The sequence below is a fragment of the Pithys albifrons genome, chromosome 18, assembly GCF_047495875.1.
Source record: "Pithys albifrons albifrons isolate INPA30051 chromosome 18, PitAlb_v1, whole genome shotgun sequence".
Taxonomy (NCBI): Eukaryota; Metazoa; Chordata; class Aves; order Passeriformes; family Thamnophilidae; genus Pithys; species Pithys albifrons.
The window spans coordinates 5,597,536-5,621,659 of NC_092475.1; the positions used below are offsets into that span (position 1 = coordinate 5,597,536).

At 41.5% G+C, this 24,124-nt stretch overlaps 1 protein-coding gene across 2 annotated transcripts in view; it reads right to left on the bottom strand.

Moving 5' to 3' along the window:
• The window catches only part of GNAS (GNAS complex locus), a 136,006-nt gene that overhangs the window by 47,601 nt on the left and 64,281 nt on the right, over positions 1 to 24,124 (bottom strand). For both annotated transcript variants that reach the window (XM_071573083.1, XM_071573084.1), the window contains exons 3-4: positions 288 to 342; positions 85 to 204 (exon numbers count right to left, since the gene is read on the bottom strand). In XM_071573083.1, coding sequence (XP_071429184.1) covers positions 85 to 204; positions 288 to 342 — 175 coding nt within the window. The remainder of the gene's footprint in view (positions 1 to 84; positions 205 to 287; positions 343 to 24,124) is intronic.

Sequence of the window (24,124 nt, forward strand, 5' to 3'; positions counted from 1 at the left end):
TCCTGCTGCGACTCTCAGTGTTTTGGGGAGACATTCCCTGCAGAGCAACCCACCCCTTTGGCTGCCCCAGCTGGAGTCACTCACCGGTGGGAAATCGAAGTCTATCTGGTTGGCTAAATTTAGGATGTAGTCGATTCGAAACTGGTTCTCTGGGTTGGCGAGTTCCACTGGAGGGGCCAAATTGCCCATTGCTGTCACTATTGTCTGCAAAGACAGAGGAGTAAATACTGCAGAGTGTGTCTAAACAGCCACCTGGAAGAGTTACAAACAAGAGCTCCTAAGTTTACCTCTATAGCTTCTTTAATATTGTTTTTAATATCCTGAATTTTCATTTTCTTCTCCCTGTAATAAAAAGATACATTATTAAATTTAGAAGCCACAAAAGCAGAATATCTTTTAGAAACCAAACATGAAGTTGAAAAATACTCTATCAAAACTGTATTGTCCCTATTGACTAAAGTGCTTTCAGACTTTTGTAGAGACTTGATTAAATATCTCAAAACTTCTCTACTTCAACAGCAACATCTATTTGCATCCAAAAATCAGCACCTAATTATGCTCAAATAAAAATTTATTACAGCCTCAGCCTGGGACTAAGACATTCTGCAAAATCAAACAGATTTTGATTCATTTGAATGCAAATAGTAGACATTAATGAAAGTTCTTTAGAAATGTATACACTGGAAACAAACAGAAAGAAAAAAAAGGCTGTTATTAAAAGTAGAAACAAATGAGACCAAAAACCTCAAAGCATAAAAAAATTAAAGCACAAAACCAGGACAGAGCAGAGAACTCAACCTGACAGAGACATTCACACTAAAAGTTTGGATACCCTCAAAGCATCACTAATATTGACGCCTTAAACTTCAACATAATTGCAACTGTGGCGAAAGTTTTACATTATTAATTTCTTGCTGTCCACTAGTTAGACCAAATTAGCCCTGTCATTACTAAAAAAATCCACCTAAATTGTCTAAGTGACCTCTGAATCTTCATTAAACGGTTTTCATAGAACACTTTGATTATCTGAATATTTATACCAACTTTTCAATATTTTTTTCCCTTTGAAAACTCCCATTTTCCAGCTCAGCATCCCAGAAACTCTCAATTACCAACAGCATGTTTCCTTTTTTCACCATTTAAAGGCAGCAACTCACACTTTCAGCTTAAAGACCACAGCTTGAAAACCTCATTTCACTGAGTTAATTCAACAAACATATTGCAAATGCTTTTTGTCACTTTTTCCTTCCTGTAATTACTCACGAGCAACAACCAAACCGAAACCGAAAGCACATTCACCAATCAGGAATGCAGAACAGTAGAAAAAAAATAAAAAATGCTGTTTGAACAGCAAGGCAGATGCAGACCTGCAGGAATGGTGGGAATTTTGGGAAAAGTGAATTAAAACTGAGGGCTTTTCACCATCTTCCTTCCTATATTAAATACTTTCTGGGTCTTAAGAAACTATCCATTCCCAACCAAGACTTGGGGTAGGTGCACAAATCCTGTATTTCTCAGTTGGAGCACATATGGCTGCAAACCCACCATCTGCTTTCTGTTTTAAAAAATCATGTTTTGTGATTAAAAATATGTAAATAATGGTATGAAAGCAGGAAACATTTATCAGTGAGAGTGTAAGCAACTTTTGTCTGGCTTTATTTTGCCTCCAGTTTTCAGCTGTGTCTTGAACTTAATGGACAAGTATTCAGATTGTGACCCTTTGAGATCAAAAGGGCAACTGATACACTGAAAGCCACGCAAGGTTCTGGTATTTTTAAAGAATTAAAGGAATAATATGCAGTCGTTTTGCTTTGGTTTGGAGCATCATTAGAAAGACAGAAGTTTAACAAGTTGTGTTGTTTTGTTTTTAAGCAAACTGGTTATTGTCCCTCCCCCGGAACACTTGGGATCCTCTGTCTCATCAGGAAGGGACACACTGACCTGACCCTTCCATACAACAAACCACATTGTTTTTATTACAGGTTTCAGTCAACCCTCCCCATTTACACCTCTCGGCTGATCCTCAGGCCACCAACAGCGCTGCAAAGCGATAATGAAGGTGCAGAAACACTGAGCTCCAGCAATTAACAAACTGCTCATACCCATCCTCACCCTTCCAAGGAGGACACTGCCAGTTCCTATTTCTGGTGGGGTTGCCATGGCCCTGCAGCCCGCCCGGTAAACAAGGACTCCTGTTACACAGCACGGGAGGCATCACCACCTTTGGTGTTTTGTAGTGTTTACCAGGCATAAACTTTCCATGACAATGAGACACTTTATTCTTCTGGAACTCAACATGTGCCTCAATCGCCCACCCAACAGCAGCTCAGACACAACAACTGCATCTTCTCACCAAGGAAAAAAGTAAAAATCAGGTGACAATTCATTTTGCTCAGGGACTAATGAGGTGCAGGACACAAAAGTTTGATCCTTTACTTTCCCATAACTGGAGTTTTTTAACGCCTCAGATTTCCAAAAGGACTTTATTTTCCCCAACCAGAAAGACTGAAGGTTCAACTCAGAAACAGATTCTCGCTTTTTAAATTTCCCATTCCCAGGTGCTGGCACAAAACTACCCAGGAAAAAAGCTGAGCTCCCCAAATGTTTTCCCCTGGAAGATCCCAACTAAACTGGGAATGGCACTGGCTGATGGGACTGATGTCCCTGCAGGCTGTTCTGCATCTTTAGATGCCATGGGTTAATAAGGTCACATTTTTAATCTTGTTTAAAACTTTTGCTTAGGCTGTGCAGGGTAGGCCAAACAAAGCATTAAACTCTATTAGTTGAGGATTAGAAGAAAAATCTCCGATCCTGCTGTTTTCAATATTTCCATGGGCCAAAGCAAAGCTGCACAAAGCTTTCAGGAAAACTAATAAAGTCTATTTTGGGTGCTATAAAAAATATGACATTTTAATTCAAGTAACATTAAATTAGAATGACATAAAAGGTCAGGAAAATCAAATATTCCTTGAAAACCAACCTAATCGGTATTAGTAAAGAGCTTCTCTCCACCTGTGGTTGAGTTTTACAAATAAAAAGGCAACATTTTTACTCAGACTTTATAAAATCTTATGCAAAGAACAGATTATCAGAAAGCAAACTAATTTAATTTTAATGTCCATGTCTGGTTTACTTTCCAGATAATATGAATTATTATTACTTGGAAAAAAATATTTAAAGTTTAAAATGAATATTCCAGAGGATGAGGATTTGGTTCATTCTGAATCCCTCAACATCTCACAGGTAGAAAAATAATTTTAAGAGCTGTGAAATAAATGGTCAAAACAAACCACGTTAGAGAATTGGGCTGTCCCCTTTGGCTCAGCCCCACTCACACCGACAGCCAAACAGGAGTTAATAGATGAATTTTGTTTCAAAGCACAGCTCAGATCTTTGACAGGCACTGATGCACTTCACAGGCACAAGGGCTGTAAACACACCAATCCATCTAAACACTCTTTGATGCAGCGAAACAGCTGATGGATTTCATAAATATTCCATGAAATCTGCATTAAAATCTCTTTACTGCACCTCATGGAAGTTGACAAAGATGCAAACAGCACTGCCTGCCAATCCACCTCAGAAAAACAGAGCTGTGCAGTCAAGATCCTCAGACACCAGACCAAGAGCAAGGAAATTCAATTAGGATTTTGCTACCAATCCACATTACAAAAGTCCTGCAGTACTTTACAATTCAACAAAAGGATAAACTTGGTTCAGCAGCCTGGGTTATTTCTAGAAGAACAAGCAGTTACCTCAAAATATAACTGGAATGGCAAACAGGGCAGAGGCCAAGTTAGAGACACGTGAAAATGGGGAAAAATCGTTGCCTGGAGTATACAGAGTGAAGCTGAAATAATTCACGTTAGACCTATGGGAAAGTTCCAGTTTTACAGACAGAACTGCTGCCTGCACAGCCACAGTTTCCCTTCCCTCCTACTCTGCTTCTCCTCCTACACCACCTTTCCCCTCCCAACATCTACTTCACTTGGAAGATTTTTGGTTTTATTTCTCTGAGATTCTGGGTATCAACAAACTGTACCATCCAGCCACCAAAAATCATTTACTGTGAGGGAAATAATAATAGAATAATAATAGCTATGAGTTTCTAGTTGCTTTCTCTGTAAATAAATAACACCTTTTGGAAAAAGAAAAACTCAACAGGTTGAATAATTTTGTCATGATCTCCCGTGAATTAAAGACACAGTTTAATATCATGTTGGACAGATCTAATTGTGACCTATTTGGGAGAACTTAGTTCAATTATCCCCTGAAGAGAAATCATTTTCTCACACAATATGTGATGCAATAGAAGAGACAACACAGAAAGGGCTTCCCTTTTAAATATAGGAAAGAGCACTTTAAATTGCTTGTTTTATTCATGACAGCATTTCCCTCCATGAGTTACATGTACATCTTACTATGTGGCCATAACAGATGAACATGATAAGAAATAAAGCACAAAGTGACACCTTCTATTAATGGAACAACAGAACCATTCTCAAAGTTAAAAGTCCTGAGATGCAAATGACTGAAGCATCGATTAACAAACACATCACAGCTCTGTGAAAACAGAAGTTCTGTTACTTTTGGTCATTACTTGCACTGCAGTGTCAGGGGTAGGAGTGTGACTTGTTCCTTATCTCAGGGAATGGGACCATCATGGAATGATAAAAGCTCCACAAAAGGCATCCCGAACACAACCCTAATTAACCCAATGGTTATTTTATCTCTGCCCACTATAATACCCCAAGTGTAAAGGTTAAAGGGTAACTTTATTCAGCCTCTATGGATATTCTGATGCAGAGACTGGTCGTTGGGCACATGGAACCCTCCTCATTCCAGGTGGATGTGGCCCAGAGATGCTACTCTGGCTCTAAGCCACCCTCCAGCTTTATAAATTCCTACATAAAACCAGTTTAACTGGTTTACAGTCCCTTTATACCTGTTAGTAGCACAAAGAGACCATCATAGACACAATATTAAGAAGCATAACTGCTTATCCTGCTCCATTTACCTCAACTAATTAACTAGCAATAGTTTAGGTAAGGGATGAAAATAGAAATGTTAACAAAGAGCCCTGTGATGTGTGAGGTTGACAAAGGCCCTTTAATTCATACTGTGCAATTAAACACCTTTCTAAATTGCAAACCTGGTGTGCAGCTCCCCAGACGTGCACACAGAGGGGAACACGCTGCTTTCACTCTCTTGCTCTAAGTGCAGGTAATTAAGCATATTACAATAAAAAATGTCCTCAGAAGTTTAATACCCTCTCTAGAAACTTGACACAATAATTAACAAGGCTGGAGAGTGTTTGGACGACACTGTGATTCCTTTCTTGTCTGGGAGGACACCTCAGAACCAGCAGGAACAGGAGGATTCCAGTCAAATTGCTGAATCATCTTGCCTTGTACAATGTGCTGCTCTGAGACAATCAAACTGCTGTCAGGAAGCACAGAGACTTTTAAATTTATTTATTTATCTAAGCACTGTGAATGTAGTCATTAATAACACAGAGAAAAGAAACATGCCCACTGGCCACCACCTTTTGGAAACACTTTGTGTCCAGCTGTGCAAAGGCACAGGAACACAGCACAGGACACCTCCAGTGTTTTGTTGGGTGCCTGTTGTCCGTCCGTCCGTCCCTCCGTCCGTCCATCCAGCACATCCATCACCCACAGCACACCCAAGCCCACAGGGGTCTCCTGAGATACCTGGCTGGGTCTGCTGATCTCTGCATGTCCAGCAAAAACACTGCTGGGTGTGCACAGACTGACCAGGCACTGCAGCTCACACTGACCAGCAGCACCTTCTGTCCCTTTGCTGTGCTGTTCATCACCCCATCCCTGGCACTGCAGAGCCTTTGCTTGAAAACACAGGCACCGTTACAGGGGTTCTTGTTCTCACCTTAGTTTTGGGTTTCAAAGCATTTTTGTCTAACCTTTGGAACACTGACATGGTAAGTGTCCTATGAGTTTCACTGGCTCTAATGCTGTTTCAGGCTCAGAGGTGACCTCAGCACTGCCTAGAACTACCTGAAGGGAAATTCTGGCCAGGTGGGGGTTGGTCTCTTCTCCCAGGCACTCAGCAATAGGACAAGGGGGCACGATGGGCTCAAGCTCTGCCAGGGGAAATTGAAGTGGGAGAGCAGAAAAAAATTCTTTGCAGAGAGAGTGCTCAGGCATTGGAATGGGCTGGCCAGAGAGGGGGTGGATTCCCCATCCCTGGAGGTTTTTAAACTGAGACTGGACATGGCACTGAGTGCCATGATCTGGTAAAGGGACTGGAGTTGGACCAAGGGTTGGACTTGATGATCTTGGAGGTCTTTTCCAACCCAATCAATTCTATATTTTGTGATTCTATGATTCATAGATGTCTGTGTTCCAGTAACTTCTTCATCCAGGACTGGGTAGGAAGCTTTTGAAAAGAAGGCAACCACATCCCAGAGCTCTTCAGGGGTTTGTGTGCAAGAATGAGGGGAATAGCTCCTGTAATGGCTGATGACCTCACTGCTACTTAAAACTGAAAAAGTACACAGCTGGCCAAGTGCCAGCATTAAATGGAAAGAAGCCCTAAAATAAAAAGGGCTGGAACACTGGATGCCAATAGGAACAAACACAGAGCAGCCCAATCAGGATGCAATGCAGCAGGGCAGGCAGTGAGGAGACAGGTGGAACATGCTTGGCCCTGAAAATACCTTGGTTTCTTTTTTTTTAGTGATTATGATCTCCATTCTAATGTGAAACACTTCTGACATGTGGCACTGCAGACAGGTGATCTGGAAGGTGCTTGTCCCCAACAGTGACACACCAAGGTGTTAATCCAAACCCCTACACGTGGGCAGGTAAGACACAGATGTCAGGAGGGCACCAGCACAGCAGAAGGAGAAAAAAAGGAAGGCACAAATTCATACCAGGAACAAGTAAATTCTACAAAGTGTGTTTCTGCAAGGTACTTTTTGCTTATTGTGGACATACACTTGAGTTGTTCAGAAAACATTTTGTGCAGTCAAGGTTTGCTGACAGAACATCTGGGAGAATTAGCACAATACTCAAATGGTCATGGATTCCAATTTAAGTGCCACTTAATCATGGAAGTTCTTACAGATACATTTCATCAGAGCACATACAAACTGACACTGGGTCATCTGATCAGTGACAACAACAAGTACCTGTGCAGAGCTATTTGCTACCAATTAATAATTTTTAAAAAATCATATATTCAGTCAAGTATTAATTTCAGTGTAAAACTCGGTTCCAAATATTAATCACAGAATGAAACAAAGAAGGCTTCCCCTTCACCATGAAATGACCTGCAGCATGACTGCCTTTCTCTAAAATCTTTGCTTTTGCCTCACTCAAATAAAAATCGACTATATAACTAACATATTCCACCATTTCCCCCTGTTACTTTTAAAAATTTCCAATAAACTCTCAGTTATCCAAACCCTTAACATTTTCTAAGTGTTGCAGGATTAAGTCCTGGTAGCCCCTAAATTCAGAGTGACAGTCTGAGTAGAAAAGCAGGTCAGGCAGTGAGTGCAGACATTCAGCACCCAAAACACAGGGGAACAGTTTGGATGGGACCAAAGGAACTCTGGTCAAACTCTGCAGCTGTCACTGAGACCTGACCTTGGATTTCAGGGAGATATTGGCATTAAATGCTTTAATTTGTTCACCACACAGTTTCTTTCAGCAATGCTGAACTCCTTCCACTGAATCAACTGTTTCCCTCACAGCTGTTAAAGCCGGAATTTTTACCATGGACAAAGTCTGAATCAAGGAAGATTTCCATTATCTCCACAGATAAAGAGCTGCCATAAGCCTTAGAGAATTGCCCACCAAATGCTCACAAACTCAGCATTATCAGCAGAGCCCAAAACAGCCCTTACTGATCTCAAGTTCACAGTCATTCTTAATAACGTGCTGTCACATCTAAATGGTGATTTCCATTACACACTTTATTAAAGCACAGATTTCAATAGGAAGACACCTTTGTGAAAACCATTAGAGATGTCACGTTTCCATGTAAAGAATTAGCAAGAAATTCCCTCTGAAACACCAGGAAAAAAAACCTTGTGAAATTTATCAAGTATTCTTGGATTTCACAAGCTGTTGTGTATTTATGCTCCCAGCCAGCGTATGAATTGTGGGTCCAGAAAAGAGCAACGAGGCTGGAGAAGGGACTGGAGCACAAGTGCTGTGGGGAGAGGCTGAGGGAGCTGGGGGTGTTTAGCCTGGAGAAGAGGAGGCTCAGAGGTGACCTCAGCACTGCCCAGAACTACCTGAAGGGAAGTTCTGGCCAGGTGGGGGTTGGTCTTTTCTCCCAGGCACTCAGCAATAGGACAAGGGGGCACGATGGGCTCAAGCTCTGCCAGGGGAAATTGAAGTTGGAGATCAGAAAAAAATTCTTTCCAGAGAGAGTGCTCAGGCATTGGAATGGGCTGCCCAGAGAGGGGGTGGATTCCCCATCCCTGGAGGTTTTTCAACTGAGATTGGCCGTGGCACTGAGTGCCATGATCTGGTAAAGGGACTGGAGTTGGACCAAGGGTTGGACTTGATGATCTTGGAGGTCTTTTCCAACCCAATCCATTCTATGATTCTATGAATTTACTCTGACTGTGCATGCCCAGTGCAGTTTCAGCACACAGAGCAATGAAACACTGGGATGAGCCCGTGTGAGAGGCTGCCCCTCGGAGCCCAGGCTGGGGCACAGGAGGCAGGTGTAACACAGCACACAACAAAGCAAGGTGCTGACACTTTGGCTCTGAGCCATCAAAGCACTTAAGCACATGTTTAATTTTAAGCACATGAGTAATTCTATCAACTTTAATAGGGCTACTCATGGTTTAAGTACTGTGGTGGATGGGGGCCAGAGCCTTTAAGAACGCTGCATGGCCTCTGTTTCATGAAGAAAACATGACATTCTTCCACTGAACAATTAAGTTATAAACGCTTTGAAAGCAAAATTTACCATAAGCTGAACTCAGCTCTGCTTATGTAAACACAGAGGTGCAAGTTATTCCACAGTCTGTGAAGATAAAATATGATGAGGCTTCTCCTGTGTGGGATGTCCAGAGATTTTTACCTTGCCCTTTTGTTCTGATAGCAAATGGGCAAATGTCACTTCTGCCCATCACACTTGGCTTTGAAACAGGGGACTACTTAAGCAGCTTTATGGAGAAAAGGCCAAAAATTAAGCTGCTAGTTGCACTTCTTAAATAAGATGCTACTGGAAGCAGCTTGAAAACATGACTACTAGAACCTTTCTTGCCTGTACAGACATCAGTGCAATGCAGGCTCAGCTGTAATGACTCAACAGGAACTTCTCTCTAACATCAATCACTTTGGATATTCAAAGTTCTACACATGCATCTTTTGTACACATCAGGTGTGGCAAATTTATATGTTTTTAAGTAAAAATATGATTTCTTTTCAGCATTTTATACAGTCAATATTAAGGATGTGAAAAAGAAACAAAAATCCCACACCTGCTCTGCAAATTTTGAGCCAGGACAGCCTCTGTAGGTCTGTCCTTGATCTCTGAATCACTCACAAGAGCATTCTTGGTCTTTTTTACCTGAATGTGGCTTCAAAAAATTGTTACCAAGTTTTAGAAAACCTTTTTCTACAAAAGGAATGAACTGAACAATTTGAAAAATCCTTTACAGGCATTTGTCAGGTGATCAAATGAGTCTCACTAAACAGGAACACACAAGAATCATCTGGTTTTATCCCTGCACTTGTAAGTCACAAAAAACAACAGAAAACTTTTGGTTATGTGGCCATTCTGTCCCAAATGTACAGTGACTTTTAACAGCTTCTAATATGCTATCAAGTAGTATTTGCTCTAAAACAAACAGTGGAGAAGAATTCAAAGTCAATTAAATGATCCCTACACCAGGGACAACCCCCCACATCAAGGGTAACGTGACAGGGTCTGTCTGATGCCACCTGTGGGACTGTCTCGACTCTAATGTTGTCTCAGACCTTCCTCTAAAATTTATTCCTTCCCCGACTGCCATTACTCCAAATTTGGTACAGAATGCTTTTTGCTCTGACTGTTCCCAACAGAATTTAACACAGTTATTTCACTCCTTGATTTGTCAACAAACATGACAGAGAACAAACGAGTGCTTAGGTTTGGGGTTTGCCATTATTTTGTTTTCCTTTCTCCTTGTTCTTTTCATTTTTGTTGGTGAACACGCAGCAAAGAGAACACAAAAAATAAACAGCTTCTGTGTGGATTGTTTTCTGAGATATCTTCACCAAGGGAATTACACACTACTACTTATTAGATGGAATTTATAGGAAATGAAGTATGCTACCAGGGAACCTAAAATTCCCTTAAACACAATTCAAAAAGAAAATGCTTTGAAACTGTGTCACTGCAGCCTCTGCTTTTTGCCAGAATTCTCAGCTTATTGAAAGTGTGTCTAGCAACACATTTTGTACTGCTACTGCTGTTAACAGTTTTAATAATAATTTTGACAATTTCTAACTTGAAATGCTTTTTAAATTATCACAGTAGAACGTCTTACAATTAGTTTTGTATAACAAATGAGTTTCTCTTTGACTTCTAGTACTTCACTTGTGCCCATCTATCCCAGCAGTTCTGTGTGAGAGCACAAGCTTATTATCCTTGTTGATAAGGGAATGGAGGCAAAGGGACTGTGTCTCCAAAAGGCAGTTCAGAATAACCACGACAGAAGTGAGCTTTTCTCCAAAAAACATTCAGGAGGTCAAAGCATCATATCAGGAAAGAGCAAACCAAAACAAAAAAACCACCACAGACTCTGCTTCCAAAACCCCTACAGGGCAGTGCCTGTCTCTGAGTGATTCCCCAGCACCACACACAGCTCTCAGCTAAATTTGTATTTATTTCATATTAATATGCCCAATGTTTTTACCACATTGTCCCATCCTTAAAACAAGGAATGTGCTTTATCTTGTGAGCTTCAGTGTGTCCTCACCAACGTACTGAGTAATCAGGGCTGTTATTCAAGAGTCAAACACAGACACAGTTGCTTCTGTTCCAAACTGGAATTCAAAGCAGTTTCTACTTTATTCAGGATGGTTTTGAAATACTTTTCCCAAAGTGCCAGTAGCTGTTAAACGATCTTCTCTTGCATGTAGCACAAGTGTCAGTGACAGCAAATCTACCAACATCCACTAGGAACAACCCCTTGGCTCCTCACCCTGGTCACAGCCCACATGAAGCTTCACAGATCAATACCCATCCTCGTGTTTAGAAAGGTCTGTAATGCCACTCACCCTTCTTAGTCATTTCTATGCAGTGAGAAGCAATTATATCATGATGTGAGATAATGAGAATTAAAAGAAGCACAACTTGGCACAAGTTAGTTCCATCAAGACAATATTTGTATCAGAAAATCCAAACGTCTGCACACAGTCTCAAATAACCGACTGCACTGCTATTTATGTTGTATGTCACCGATGTCACAGCTGCATTTTTACTGAGACAGGACTGTGCCAGATCTCCAGGCTGCACAGGACAAGGACTGCACTGCTGTGGGCACTGAGCAGGACCCACCACAGGGAACCCAGCACAGGTCTCAGCATCGTCCTGAGAAGAGGCTTCAGCAGGAAAAAGCTTGTTGGGCTAAACTACCACCTGCTTTTGGTTGCAGAGGTGCCCCAGGTGAAGCCCCGGGTGAAGCCCCGGGTGAAGCCCCGGGCACACAGGACTAGCACTGAAGCTGCTCCAGCAGCACCTCCCGTGACCTTGGGCTGAGCGAACACAAACCCTTCCCCTCGAGATTAACATGCTCCAGCCCCAAAGCCCCGAGGTCCAGCAGCGCTGGCTCAGGCACAGCCAAGGGCATTGGGATCGAGTTAAGGCTGCCCTCAACACAAACCAAAAAGGTACAGGCTGTATCTGCTAAGGACACACCCCAGGGATTCCCGGCTCCTGCACAGCTCACACCAACATCTGGGATCGTCGGTGTTAAACAAAAGCCAGGGAAGCTCAGACCCTCCTGCTATAAAAGGATGCAGGTTTTAAAATCTGATTTCTGGTATTTTCAAATTTCCCATTGTTACAAAGAACACAACTCTTGAAACTGTAAAATCACACAAGGGAAAGTTTCCATTTCACCTTCCTTGTGCAACTGCCAGTGTTTTTGGCCAGCTTCGTGTTCTGAAAACATTTTCTCTGTTTTAGTCCTCCAAAGTAACAGGAGTGAAAAATCACTTAAATAAATTATGATCTTAAGAAAAGCAGTCTCTAAGTACGGCCAAATTAAACTTTAAACTCGGCAAAACTAAATTAAAATTTAGCTGTTAGCATGGTTTCCTCATATGGTCAGTGAAGTTCCAATGCATTTACACACAAATAACTTGACACACACACACAAGCAAAGTTTCTCTCCTAACAGCTCAAGAACTAGCACAGAAATTGTTTACAACCAACTTGCCATGCAAAAGAGATGAACTGTGCTGAATTTCAAAGCCAACACTGGAAAGAATAAGGCAAAAGTGCAAATAAAAGAAAAAATTGTGCAGAAATAAATTCTCCAAAAGCAACTTGACACCAAAACCAATCGGTCTCAAAGGCTACACCACATTGGAAACAACCCCAAATTCAGATCTTTTTGGACTAGTTACCTCTAGTGGTGCAGAGTTCAACAAGTATCAGGCAATAGCTGCCTTTAAAATATCAACACACTCTATAATTACACTTGATATTATATATTTTAGTTTCTTTTCCAGTTATTAAAAGTTTTGAGCTACCAGAAGTGAAGGTGATATAAGAAAAGTATTTGTAAGTAAACATCAAATATTACCAGGCAACAACAACAAAAATACCCTCACTTCCTTCCAAGCATAGTCAGTCATCATCACATTAAACCCATTAGCTAAATTCTTCAACAAGTGTCAGGGAATATTGTTTCAGGCAACAGGTTCCACATACCTGATCTTCTTGCTGGTCAGACTTTAGATGTCACTAAAAGACATCAAAAATACCTGTTTTATTTCTAGTCATCCAGGGCTATGGTTACAGAAATACTGGAGGTATTTTATTGAAAGAAGCACAAATTTCTGCACTGCTGCTCCTGCAATAATTTTGCTCTGGATTAAGTAAAGAATCTTCCTTCAAAAGACCCAAGCTGCAGAAGTAAACGAGAAAACATGAGACACATTTCCCTTACCTAGATGTTGTATTTCCCATTACTCCTGTTCACTGAAACTGTGGCATGAGAGAATAATCACAATTCCTTTTTACAGTTCCTTCACCGGGTCTCAACCAGATATTTTTAGTCACAAATCTGAAGTGAATCCAGTACACAAGTATGGGGTTTGGGCAGGCAGTCAGGACCAACTCCTGAGCTCCTCCCAAGTTAACCCTGAACAGATGGGGAGATGCAGAAAACTCTTCCCAGCCTCTCTCCTGCCTTACAAACCCTGCCAGCCACTCCAAGCCTACACACTGTGCTCTCTAAGCAATTTTTTTGGAAGCTGGCAGAGTATGTTTTCCACACAAGTTTCCCCTTATGCAGGTTACTTCCCAACACGCACCATGAGGCCGAGTCTTCACTTCTCACGGAGTTATTGAGATTCAAACTGAGCCCAAGGCAGACCCAGAGCACCCACAACCTGATGCACTGCCCAGTTCCCACCTGTGCAAACCTCCAGAGGCACAAAAGAGAAGACCTGAACAACTGCTCAGGCTGTTGGAAGCAAACACCACCCAGATGAAAGCCCTTCCCTTGATCAACAGTAAACCCCCAAATATTTCAGGCAAAACACACACAAAAAATGGTTGGTTGTTTTTAAATCTGCTTAGGAAATGGTGGGTTTGGAAGCAAAGGGCACAACCCCAAGGTCACAATCTACTGATCCTGGACTTCAGGAATCCCCTCCTTTGGCACCAGGAGAGTTCACTGAACCAGGATGGCACCATTTAGAACCAAGAAAGTTCACAGGTGTTTTGGGTAAATGCTCTGATCCAAATTAGAGCCTCCCCCAGTGCAACACAAATTAATTGGAAAAATTCCAAACAGCTCTTACAGAGAAGCCTGGAAGCCACAATGTGAAGAAACTTTCACTTTACCATATTTAACATCTATGTATATTTGAACTCAACCAGTAAGAAGAATGACCTTTTACTGAGCTTAAAATTGGAAATTAATTATACCTGAATAAGCACATTTATTATCATTTCCCCCTGATAAAAGGGAAGTTATACTGTTGTAATTTAAGGCAAATGATGACAATGGCACAATTATCATGTCCTGGCCCTGACCTGACATTTCTAAATGATAACAGAAAAGTAAAAGATACAGTTCATACCGACAGTATATAATAAATGAGAATGTTCGGCCAAAAGTTATGTGAGAAATAATTTGCTGATACTTGACTCATCAGGTACAATATACAGCACTTTGTCATAACTGTCCAATCACTTCCACGACATATGGTCCTTTAAATATTAATAATATTGTTCGAAAGAGAAACTTACACACAGCTGAAGAAAATAATCTCCAGAGAGTGTGTATTGCTGTAACACTGCAAATTATTAAACAGTATTGCTTGGGGACAGTTATTGATCCAACCAGCTGCTGCCTTGGCTGCAACAAAACCAGGGCAAAAGCTCGGAGGAACTGGAGATACCTTGGCTGTCCCTGAACATGACCAACCTCAGTGGTGCCTTCTATTGAAGGCATTCTAGTTGTATTTGCATTCTATTTGAAACAGAAAGGGAGAAACTTCAAATGAAAACAAGGATTTTTTTAGATTATTCAAATACTATGCTTATTAGAGAAACAGAGTAACATACTGAACGTGGCTTAACTTCAAAATTTGTTACAAGTGTGACTTCCTGGAGCTTCTAAAGTGCCAGTGGCAGAACCTCAGGAGGAATCACTGAGAGTCTCTCTTGCCCTTCTCTCCCTAATCCTCCCCAAGTGCCATTTCTAACACATAATACAGGACTACACAGACCACTGGTCTAACCTGGAGTTGCACAGATTCTTAGAAATTCTCTTCCTAGAAACTTCAGCAGACCAGATGCCACTTTGTTACAGAAAATGTGTGCTCAGTACCACAGATTGGATTAAAACAATTTGGTGAATCATCAGTATCTACAAAATTCTAAAATATATTATTTATGAGGTACATAAAACAGACTACATGAAATATTTCTTCATTTATATGAGAAGCTGCTTCTCATCTATGGGGTGAAACAGAAGGTGGGGTGTAAAGGGAGAGGAAGAGAGTGAACAAGAGATGAACTAAGCACACCTTCTCTCTCTCCCTTCACCTTCAAAAATAGTAATTTTTAAAAAATTTAGAGCAACCTGCCTTAATGAAGAGCCAAAAACTTGTCTCTGGGTTGTACTTTCACATACTTGACCATTCAGAGCAGTCCAACAGCATATACTGAACAATGCCAACCTTGAGAAGAGTCTGCTAGAACATGGCTGTGCACAGCTCTTGTGCTCAGCACAGCTCACTAATACAGCTCTTACCGAGCACAGCTCACTATACAGCTCTTACCGAGCACAGCTCTCTGCTACAGCTCTTACTGAGCACAGCTCTCTGCTACAGCTCTTACTGAGCACAGCTCTCTGCTACAGCTCTTGTGCTCAGCACAGCTCACTAATACAGCTCTTACTGAGCACAGCTCTCTGCTACAGCTCTTGTGCTCAGCACAGCTCTCTGCTACAGCTCTTACTGAGCACAGCTCACTAATACAGCTCTTACTGAGCACAGCTCTCTGCTACAGCTCTTGTGCTCAGCACAGCTCACTAATAACAGCTCTTACTGAGCACAGCTCTCTGCTACAGCTCTTGTGCTCAGCCACAGTTCTCGGCTCTGTTTGCCAACTTCTAAAACAGCAGTTCTCAAACTTTTCTGTTGCTCCCCATTCCTGTTACAAACCAGCCAGGCTGTACCTGGGGAAGGTGCAGTGTTTGCAAAGGTGCTGACAGGCACCAGGGACACACTCAGGTCTGGGAAAGCCCTGGGACAGGGGGAAGGTGGGTGGGCAGGAGCTGCTCAGTCTGTCAGGGGCCCTGCAGAGGCACAGGGTGGGTGTTGTGGCTCCTGCTGCAACCCGGGCCCTGGCACACTCAGCTTCTTTGGGATAAGTTTTCCAGCTACTGGGAAGAGAAAGGGAAAAACGGCTCCCCGTGTTGCAATGACTGACATTCAGCAAGAGACAAGACTTTCCTTTCAAACATTTAACATACAGAATTACCAAATCTCTTTCTCTGTTAAAAGTTTCACAGCAAGATAAATCAAGTCTATTCCCAGCAGCTACACGAGTGTATTTTCAACACATGCAAACAATATGCAGAAATGCCTCATGAATCTACTACCTGGAAATCAGATAACACCAATGTACCTACAACATAATGATATTCACTGGCACCTCCTCACCCACTCCTGAGTGGGAATTGAGAGACCCTAGAAAAGTTCAGACCTATAGAACACAACGCAACCAACTGCACATGCTGTGTGTTCCAAACACATTTATGAAATGTTTAAGTTGTGTATTTTAGGAGGTTATTAGCAGTTGGTGTTGGCAGCTAAAAGCTGCACTTCTCTAAAAACATAAATCACGTAAACCTAGTCATAAACATTTTTATGAGCATGGTTTTTATATAGCACTGCACTGACATGGGCCAGTCAATCCTTTCCTAAGGGGCAGATTAAGTATTAAAGTACATCCAAGGTGTGGCATCATATCAGTTTACCCTTAGTGGCAGTTACACAATTAGAGCAAATTCTGCATCAGCTTCATCACTTGAAACCAGAGGCTTATGACAATGCTACATTCCACCAAGTGGTTCTGAGGGAAGCAATCCCAGTGACCAACTTACAGTCTGAGCTGTGTAACTACACATAAAGTCACTACAGGGAAAAAAAATTAAAATAACCATTTTCACACTACATGGTAATTAGGAAATCCACACGTTAGGAAGGTGGTGCAAGTGTTCTGTCTTGAGCCTCAGAGTATTTCAAATATTTGTCTGACCTAACTCTGCCTTTATCCTTTCTGCATTAGCAATCAATAAAAAAAGAGAGGGGAGAGAATAAGTATCTGGGTAATAATTTCACCTTGGGCAATCAACATTCATATTCAGCATTAATATTCAGGAAATGCCCCAAGTCTCAATCATTAATGATTAAGTATCACCACACCCTGGAATATTTTACTACATATCTGTATTGACATCATGAGAGCCAAACTTCAAACGTAATTGGTTGCCATTTTAAAGATCTTCTCGGAATTACGGGACACTCACTGCAACTCCATATGGAAACTGCACCTCTGTGCCAAGGCAACAGAAAACTGAACTAAAAAAGCTGTAGCTTCAACTTCCAACACTTCAGCAATTTGAGGACATGTGAGGATATTTTAAATATTAAAAAAATCACCTTCTGGAAGACTGAATTGAGAAAACTTACACTTTAGAGAAAGGGAGACTCCCTGCATTTCATGAGGAACAATCCTTTATCATTTCACCTCACAGTATCACACATCTGCTACACAACCTCCCAAAATATTTACAGACACACTCCTGAGCTTACAGGCCATTTCTAAAGAGGGATTTAACCCATTCTCCCAAATGATGCTCTCCTGCCAAGCCCCAGTCCTTTAGATTTCCTCAAAAGGGAATTCAGGAACTCAGCAACATTCAGATGTAATTCCATTGCAATCACTTCTTTAATACCTTCACATGAAGCTCCTCAAAAAATCTCATCCATGAAGCAGAGATTTCAGTGTTCAAATGTCTGCCACCTTTTGCAGTATTTTTAGCGACATAAAAGAAAAAATCTGAAACAAGTCATGGATTTACTTTCATTTCACAAAAAAGGACGTTTATTTTTGTGACAAAGATGTTCTCTCCCAAGTAATTGGGTGTCCTTTTTTGTCCTCAAATTAGAGGACACTTTTGCTTGAAAACCTCAAGTTTAAGGCACTGCAGCCAAACTATCATTGCACAAACAACTACTACACAAAGGGTTAATGTCCAATATGTGGCCGTTAATTGTCAGAGATAACTATAGTTAGAGTTCAATAAATTGGAAGGAGGATTATAGTGCAGTTTTATTACTGCCTCCAACACTTTTACTGATGTGCTCATTACTTTTTTTATAGCACGTTGCTCTTGAGCAACCAGTTTATAGTATTTGCTCTTTTAAAACGAGGTATACAGAGAATACATTTATATACAAAAGGGTAACTAAGTTTACATGGCAATACTGGTGCAGCAACTGACACATCACACACATATATATGTATATATAGTAATTACACACACCTTGCACAGTCAAACCTACTTACAGGCCTAGAGGCAAGAGGCAGCTGCCAAAATCCATGTATTTTATGCATTACAAAAAGAGCATAAAGTAGGACTGGTCTTTTTCTCTTGGAAGGCGAAGATAAAAATACCACCACTACAAACAGTTTTTGTATACACATCACACAGAGACACACACAGAGACTATTTTTCTATCTCTAAATTACCTCTATTAGATGCAGTATGTCAAAAGAAATTTTAGTCCAACACAAATAAACCTTAGAAGTTGAACGTGGTAAAAATACTACATAACACTGGGATGCTTTTTCATTGTGTTTTAACCATTTCCAAGTGTAGTTCTTTTGTCTGCCCTCCTTAATTCAATTTATCCTTAAACCTGGAATGATCTAGTATTGTTTCTAGTCCTCACATTAAAAGCAACAAGTAAGTTACCTCCAGCTACCTCAAAATTCACTGTAATTGAAGAAAAATGCCCCACCCCTCACACACAGGGTAAAACCAACTCCTTTGGTGTGTGATGGAGATGAACACACAGACTGTAATTCAAAATGTGTGTTCTCTGAGTGGCAGCTCCAAGGACCACAGGACCCCTAAAACACCTCACTCCTGGGGAAGCAGCAGGGCAGGAATCTCCTTGCAAGGGTAAGTTGGGAATCATAGAATGGATTGGGTTGGAAAAGACCGCCAAGATCATCAAGTCCAACCCTTGGTCCAACTCCAGTCCCTTTACCAGATCATGGCACTCAGTGCCACGGCCAAGCTCAGCTGAAAAACCTCCAGGGATGGGGAATCCACCCCCTCTCTGGGCAGCCCATTCCAATGCCTGAGCCCTCTCTCTGGAAAGAATTTTTTTCTGCTCTCCAACTTCAATTTCCCCTGGCAGAGCTTGAGCCCATCGCACCCCCTTGTCCTATTGCTGAGTGCCTGGGAATAAATCTGCACACTGAGCCTACATTTTTTAACTGCATCATGCAGAAAATGCCTCCTGTATTATCCTGCTTTTTTTTCTGTGCCCACACAGGAGCCTCCTGAGCAAAGCACCCCTGAGGACACCCAGTGTGAGCAACAGGTTGAGCACAAAGCCTGGCAAAGCCTCCCTGGGTCTGGAGCGTGTCCCACCTGTGTCTCTGCCCCGGACACTGAAGGTGTATCTCAGAACACATCCCACTTCGTGTATAAACTGACATTTCCCCATTTCTGACACATTTGCAGCACATCCCTTTTTTACTACTCTCACCCAGAAGTGGAATAAGCACGTTTCTAAAACCATTATCTTCAGGAGAAAATGAGTGTGAAGGGAAACATGAAACTGTGACTGGGACCTGCAGTCCTCCACACCAGAACTTGTGGCTCAGCTTAACTCTGATAACTTAAAGGCACTCAACTGGGTAATTCCAGGCAGGCTGTGACCAAAGGAAAGTGTCTGCAGTTTAAGAACCTGCTTTAAAACAGAATGCATAAAAATTGCCTACTGCTTTTTAGGAGTTAGTTACAGAATTAAAACTGCCTTTTCATATAGGCAGTCAGTGGCAATGCTGTCCTGCACTAAAATGAACTCAAATTAAGGCAGTCTTAATTCAGATACTTTCTAACTTAAGAGTGTCCTCAATAATGTTGCTTCAGTCAGTCTACATGTAATACAGATTTCTTTTTGAACAGAAATGAAGCTACCATAGAAACGTAACAATCTAAAACCAGAATCATTTTCCCAAACCAGCTTCCATTTTCATTGTGATATCCTTTTCTATGGTAGTTTGTTTGCTGCTCAGATCACATTTCCCACAGCAGACAGAATATAAAAATAAGCTCTATTTACTGCTTTATAAGCATTACAGCATTATCACGTAATAAAGGACCTACACACAAACTATCACACTTCTAGTTTAGAGGGCCTTCCAGGTGATAAATATTTTAATGAAACTCAACACACTGCAGGGGCATCTGCATGACAATGAACAGATAGTGCTGGCTCTGATCAGCAAACACCCAAAATAAAATCTTCCAAACCCCTCCAGTTAATCTGCCATTCAACTAGAAACACAGGGAGTCCACAGAGGTCAGAGAGAAATACAGGTACTAAACTGGCTCCTGCACTCTTGGGACTGAAACCTGCCCTCTGCTCTTTGAAGCATAAACATAACTGTGCTTCACTCACCGAAAGGAAAAAAATAGTCTTTATTCAATAATCTGAGATCGCTTGATTAGCGCCTGGAAAAGAAAAAGCGCCACTTAAGTGCTCAGTATTAGTCGCTTTTTCGGAACATCAGCTCCCAACTCACCACTCCCCACTTCCTCCTCTCGTAATTCTCTTCATTCATGTCATCAGAAGGCATCTTATTTTCAGCAACAACTACTCACTTCTTTTTTTTTTTTTTAAGATGCTGCTGGTTGTGCAGAACTGCTGTTGAGGTTGCCTGGCAACTCGTGAGCCGCACCAGAGAGAGAGGTAAGGCCCAGGATGAATGGAATTGAAGAGCACTGGATTTGGGTTCATTAATGCACTCACAACTACACCCACTGGAATTACCCACACTAAGGGGAAATTTTGCTATTTCTCTCAAAGTACAGACACCCATCATCACAGAGTAGCACTAAATCCAGCCAGGACCTCCTCAGGCACACCCATGTCTGTCTCTACAGGACAGATTTCAGAGGCAGAGCTTTTACCTGGGCTTACAGTCTGGTACAGCAAGGAACAGTCAGGTAACACAGACAGCATTTTGAAGAATCTTGGGCCAGAGAGGACAGCTGAATACTTCAGTCTGCCTTTCAGTGCAACATGAGCCACTGTGCTTGTCCACATTCTTTGGTATCACAAAGAAATTTCAAATCAAACAATTATTCCTGAAGGTCACAATTTGAAATGAGATGAGATGGAGCACCCAAGACTTCTGAACTGCTTACAAAAAGTCTGTCCCAATAAGTGAGGGAGATCAAGAAAGCCTCATGCAGCGGAGGATGGAAACATGCCTGGCAGTTCCTGTGAGTTTCTTTCTTGGGTCAAGCTCTTCAGCTAACTTTATCTACATCACATGAGTAACAATCAACCAGTCTGGCACAAAAGGGGATCTTCTGACATCACCTCAGACCCGGCCCAATCCCTGATGCTTCAGAAGGAAGCGAAAACAGTGACAAAACACAAGTAGCAAATTACCTAAGGGGAAAAAGGCAAAAGTGAAAGTGAACCCCCACCTCTGTGAGCCTGCAGGCAGACACAGGACTGAAGGGCTTCAAGGCTTCACAGCCCAACACAGAATGGCACACACCACAGTAACGTTCAGGGGGCTAAAACCAGGAAAAGAAGCCTCCAGCTGCACAGGCAGTGGGTGCTCAGGCTTTGTGCTTCCCAGGGCCAGAGGGAGGCCCACGCATCAGGGAAGTTGAATCCTTAGAAGGTGGATTGCAATATGGTTTTAAAATAAACCTGTATCTCCCTAAGATTGCTTAAATGAAGCTCCCTCATCCCCAGCAAATTATTTCAGCTAAAGTATCACTAAAGCCCCCCTGCCTTCACTTTTAGGTATCGTTCTTGCACAGCACCATCTCTACACATCCATGAAACCACGTCTGCACATCCAACTTCTGAGTTCTGCACACCCACCCCTGAGCCCTGCACACCCCACCCCTGAGCCCTGCACACCCCAGCCCTGAGCCCTGCACACCCCACCCCTGAGCCCTGCACACCCCACCCCTGAGCCCTGCACACCCCACTGAATCCTGGACAACTCCTGTCAACTTCCTTTTAAGTTCTTCCCAGCAATTCCACATCCTTCTTGAAGTGGAGACACCAGCTCAGAATACACTATTTTAATAACACTCCTATCAGTTTTGGAAGTCCCCTCTGTTACTTATGTTTCACTTTCCCTTTTTTTAAGCATCCAAGCCCACATTTGTCTTTTTGCCACCAAAAATCCCAAACCAGACAGGGTTAATTAACTATTTGCCTTTCAAGTCCTTTCCCAATGTTACAGATACAATCTCCCTTCTGACTCCTGTGGGACTGTCTCACATTCACCTGTATTAAAGCAAATTTTTGAAATACAACTCAAACAGGTTACTCAGATCACACCCAAAAAGTCACCCAGTAATAACTGCACAGCCAGTTTGGGCAGAGGGGCTTCAAGTGGGATTGGGCCAGCAATCCAAGGATGGTTCTGTAACGACCTGGAGCCTTTCCAGAGCTACCCCTGCACCAAGAGATCCATCAGCAAGGCAGTTTGGATATTCCTGTAACGCTGGCACTGCTAATGTCACACAAGGCAATTTTTAAGATCAAAATATGATGTGATATTACATCAAATACTGAAACAGGTGATTTATCAATCAGACCTCTGATCTTTGCAAAAAGCACAGGTTCATTCAGCGAGATCTCACCACATGTGAAGCCAAGCTGAACTTTAAGGATCTCCTTTCTATACACCCTTGTTGCAAGAAACAAGAGTAAGGAATAATAATAATAATAACAATAATAAATTAAAATGCTTGTATTTGATGCCAAGCATCTGGGCAATCTCTTACTTCAAGCAATAAAATTTCCCCCCCTTTTTCTAAGAATTATAAATAAATTAACATTGCCATTTCCCATAGAGTATCACAGAAAATACTTTGGGATTCTTGTCCATTATTTCTTGAGAATGTCCATATTCTAAGAGCTGATCCTGATATTTATCCTTCTAACAAATCCTAAACTTCCTTTCCTTTTTGCAGCATTATGCAGGATGGAAACATACTTTCTTTGGTAAGGAATAAAAACATAAAGAATATTTCTGCTTTCTCTACATAACTATGTATAATTTTACTTTTTGCATTTGGTAAAAAAAAAGAAAAATCTGTGTCCAAACAATACTATTAAAAATTAAGTGAAACAAATTAGTTTTCACATTGCATGGAATTATCAGAATGAAATCTATTCATTTCAATTAAAAAATAGAGGTCCAGTTAATTCCAAAGAAAAGTATATTTTTAAAATTTATTCATTATGAATAAACCTGTGAGGGGAAAAGCCAGACAGTGCTGCCTACACAATTCCAAAGTGTTTTTTCTAACTCCCTATAATCACACAAAAAATTCAGAAATGTTTTACTAAACTTGGTCTATTTTACTTATTTCTTTCCCCTTATTTTCCAGTGGTGTAAAAAAGATACTGAGGTGCCAGTGCTATGAAGTTCTTCGATGATAAACATAAGGAAAGTAAACATATGATTGCATAAGATGCAATTACATAAAGTGAAGACTGTCCAATTAAGTGAAAGCCAAACAGAGGCAGCTCCGAGCATCCCAAGGTCCCAAAACTTTGGAGAAATTTAAATCCAGTGACACAGTTCCAACTCTAAAAAACTAAAAGGCAAAAGAGTTACATTTCAGATTTTTAAGTGTTCTTTGTGTAAGTTATGGGATGTGTTTTTATCTACAATGTTCAGCATAAGCAGAATGTGTTCTTAAGAGCAACTAGGTTGGAAAACCCTCCATCATTTTGACATGCCAAAAGGCTGCATCCAGTTTCCAGGAATCTATTTCAGTGTGCTTCAAGCACCAGAACTGAAAATCCAGCAACTTCCCACACCACAGAAATTTAACAACTCAACCCCCCAAACAGCTCCATGAAGCAAATCTCCCAGAAAGTTGTGTAATGTGCTTGCTGCAAAACACACTGAGACAGAGTACTAGAAAACTTGCAATTGTACTGACACAGCTCTGCAGATGTTTTGTCAAACAGCTCAAAGTGCAGAAAGTGCAGCACAGGGGAAGCTCTGCCTGAGCTGAGCACGGACCTGGGGCTCTTGGATAGATGGAACCTGAGTGTTTTCAGCTCTCCCAAGAACCCCAAGTTCT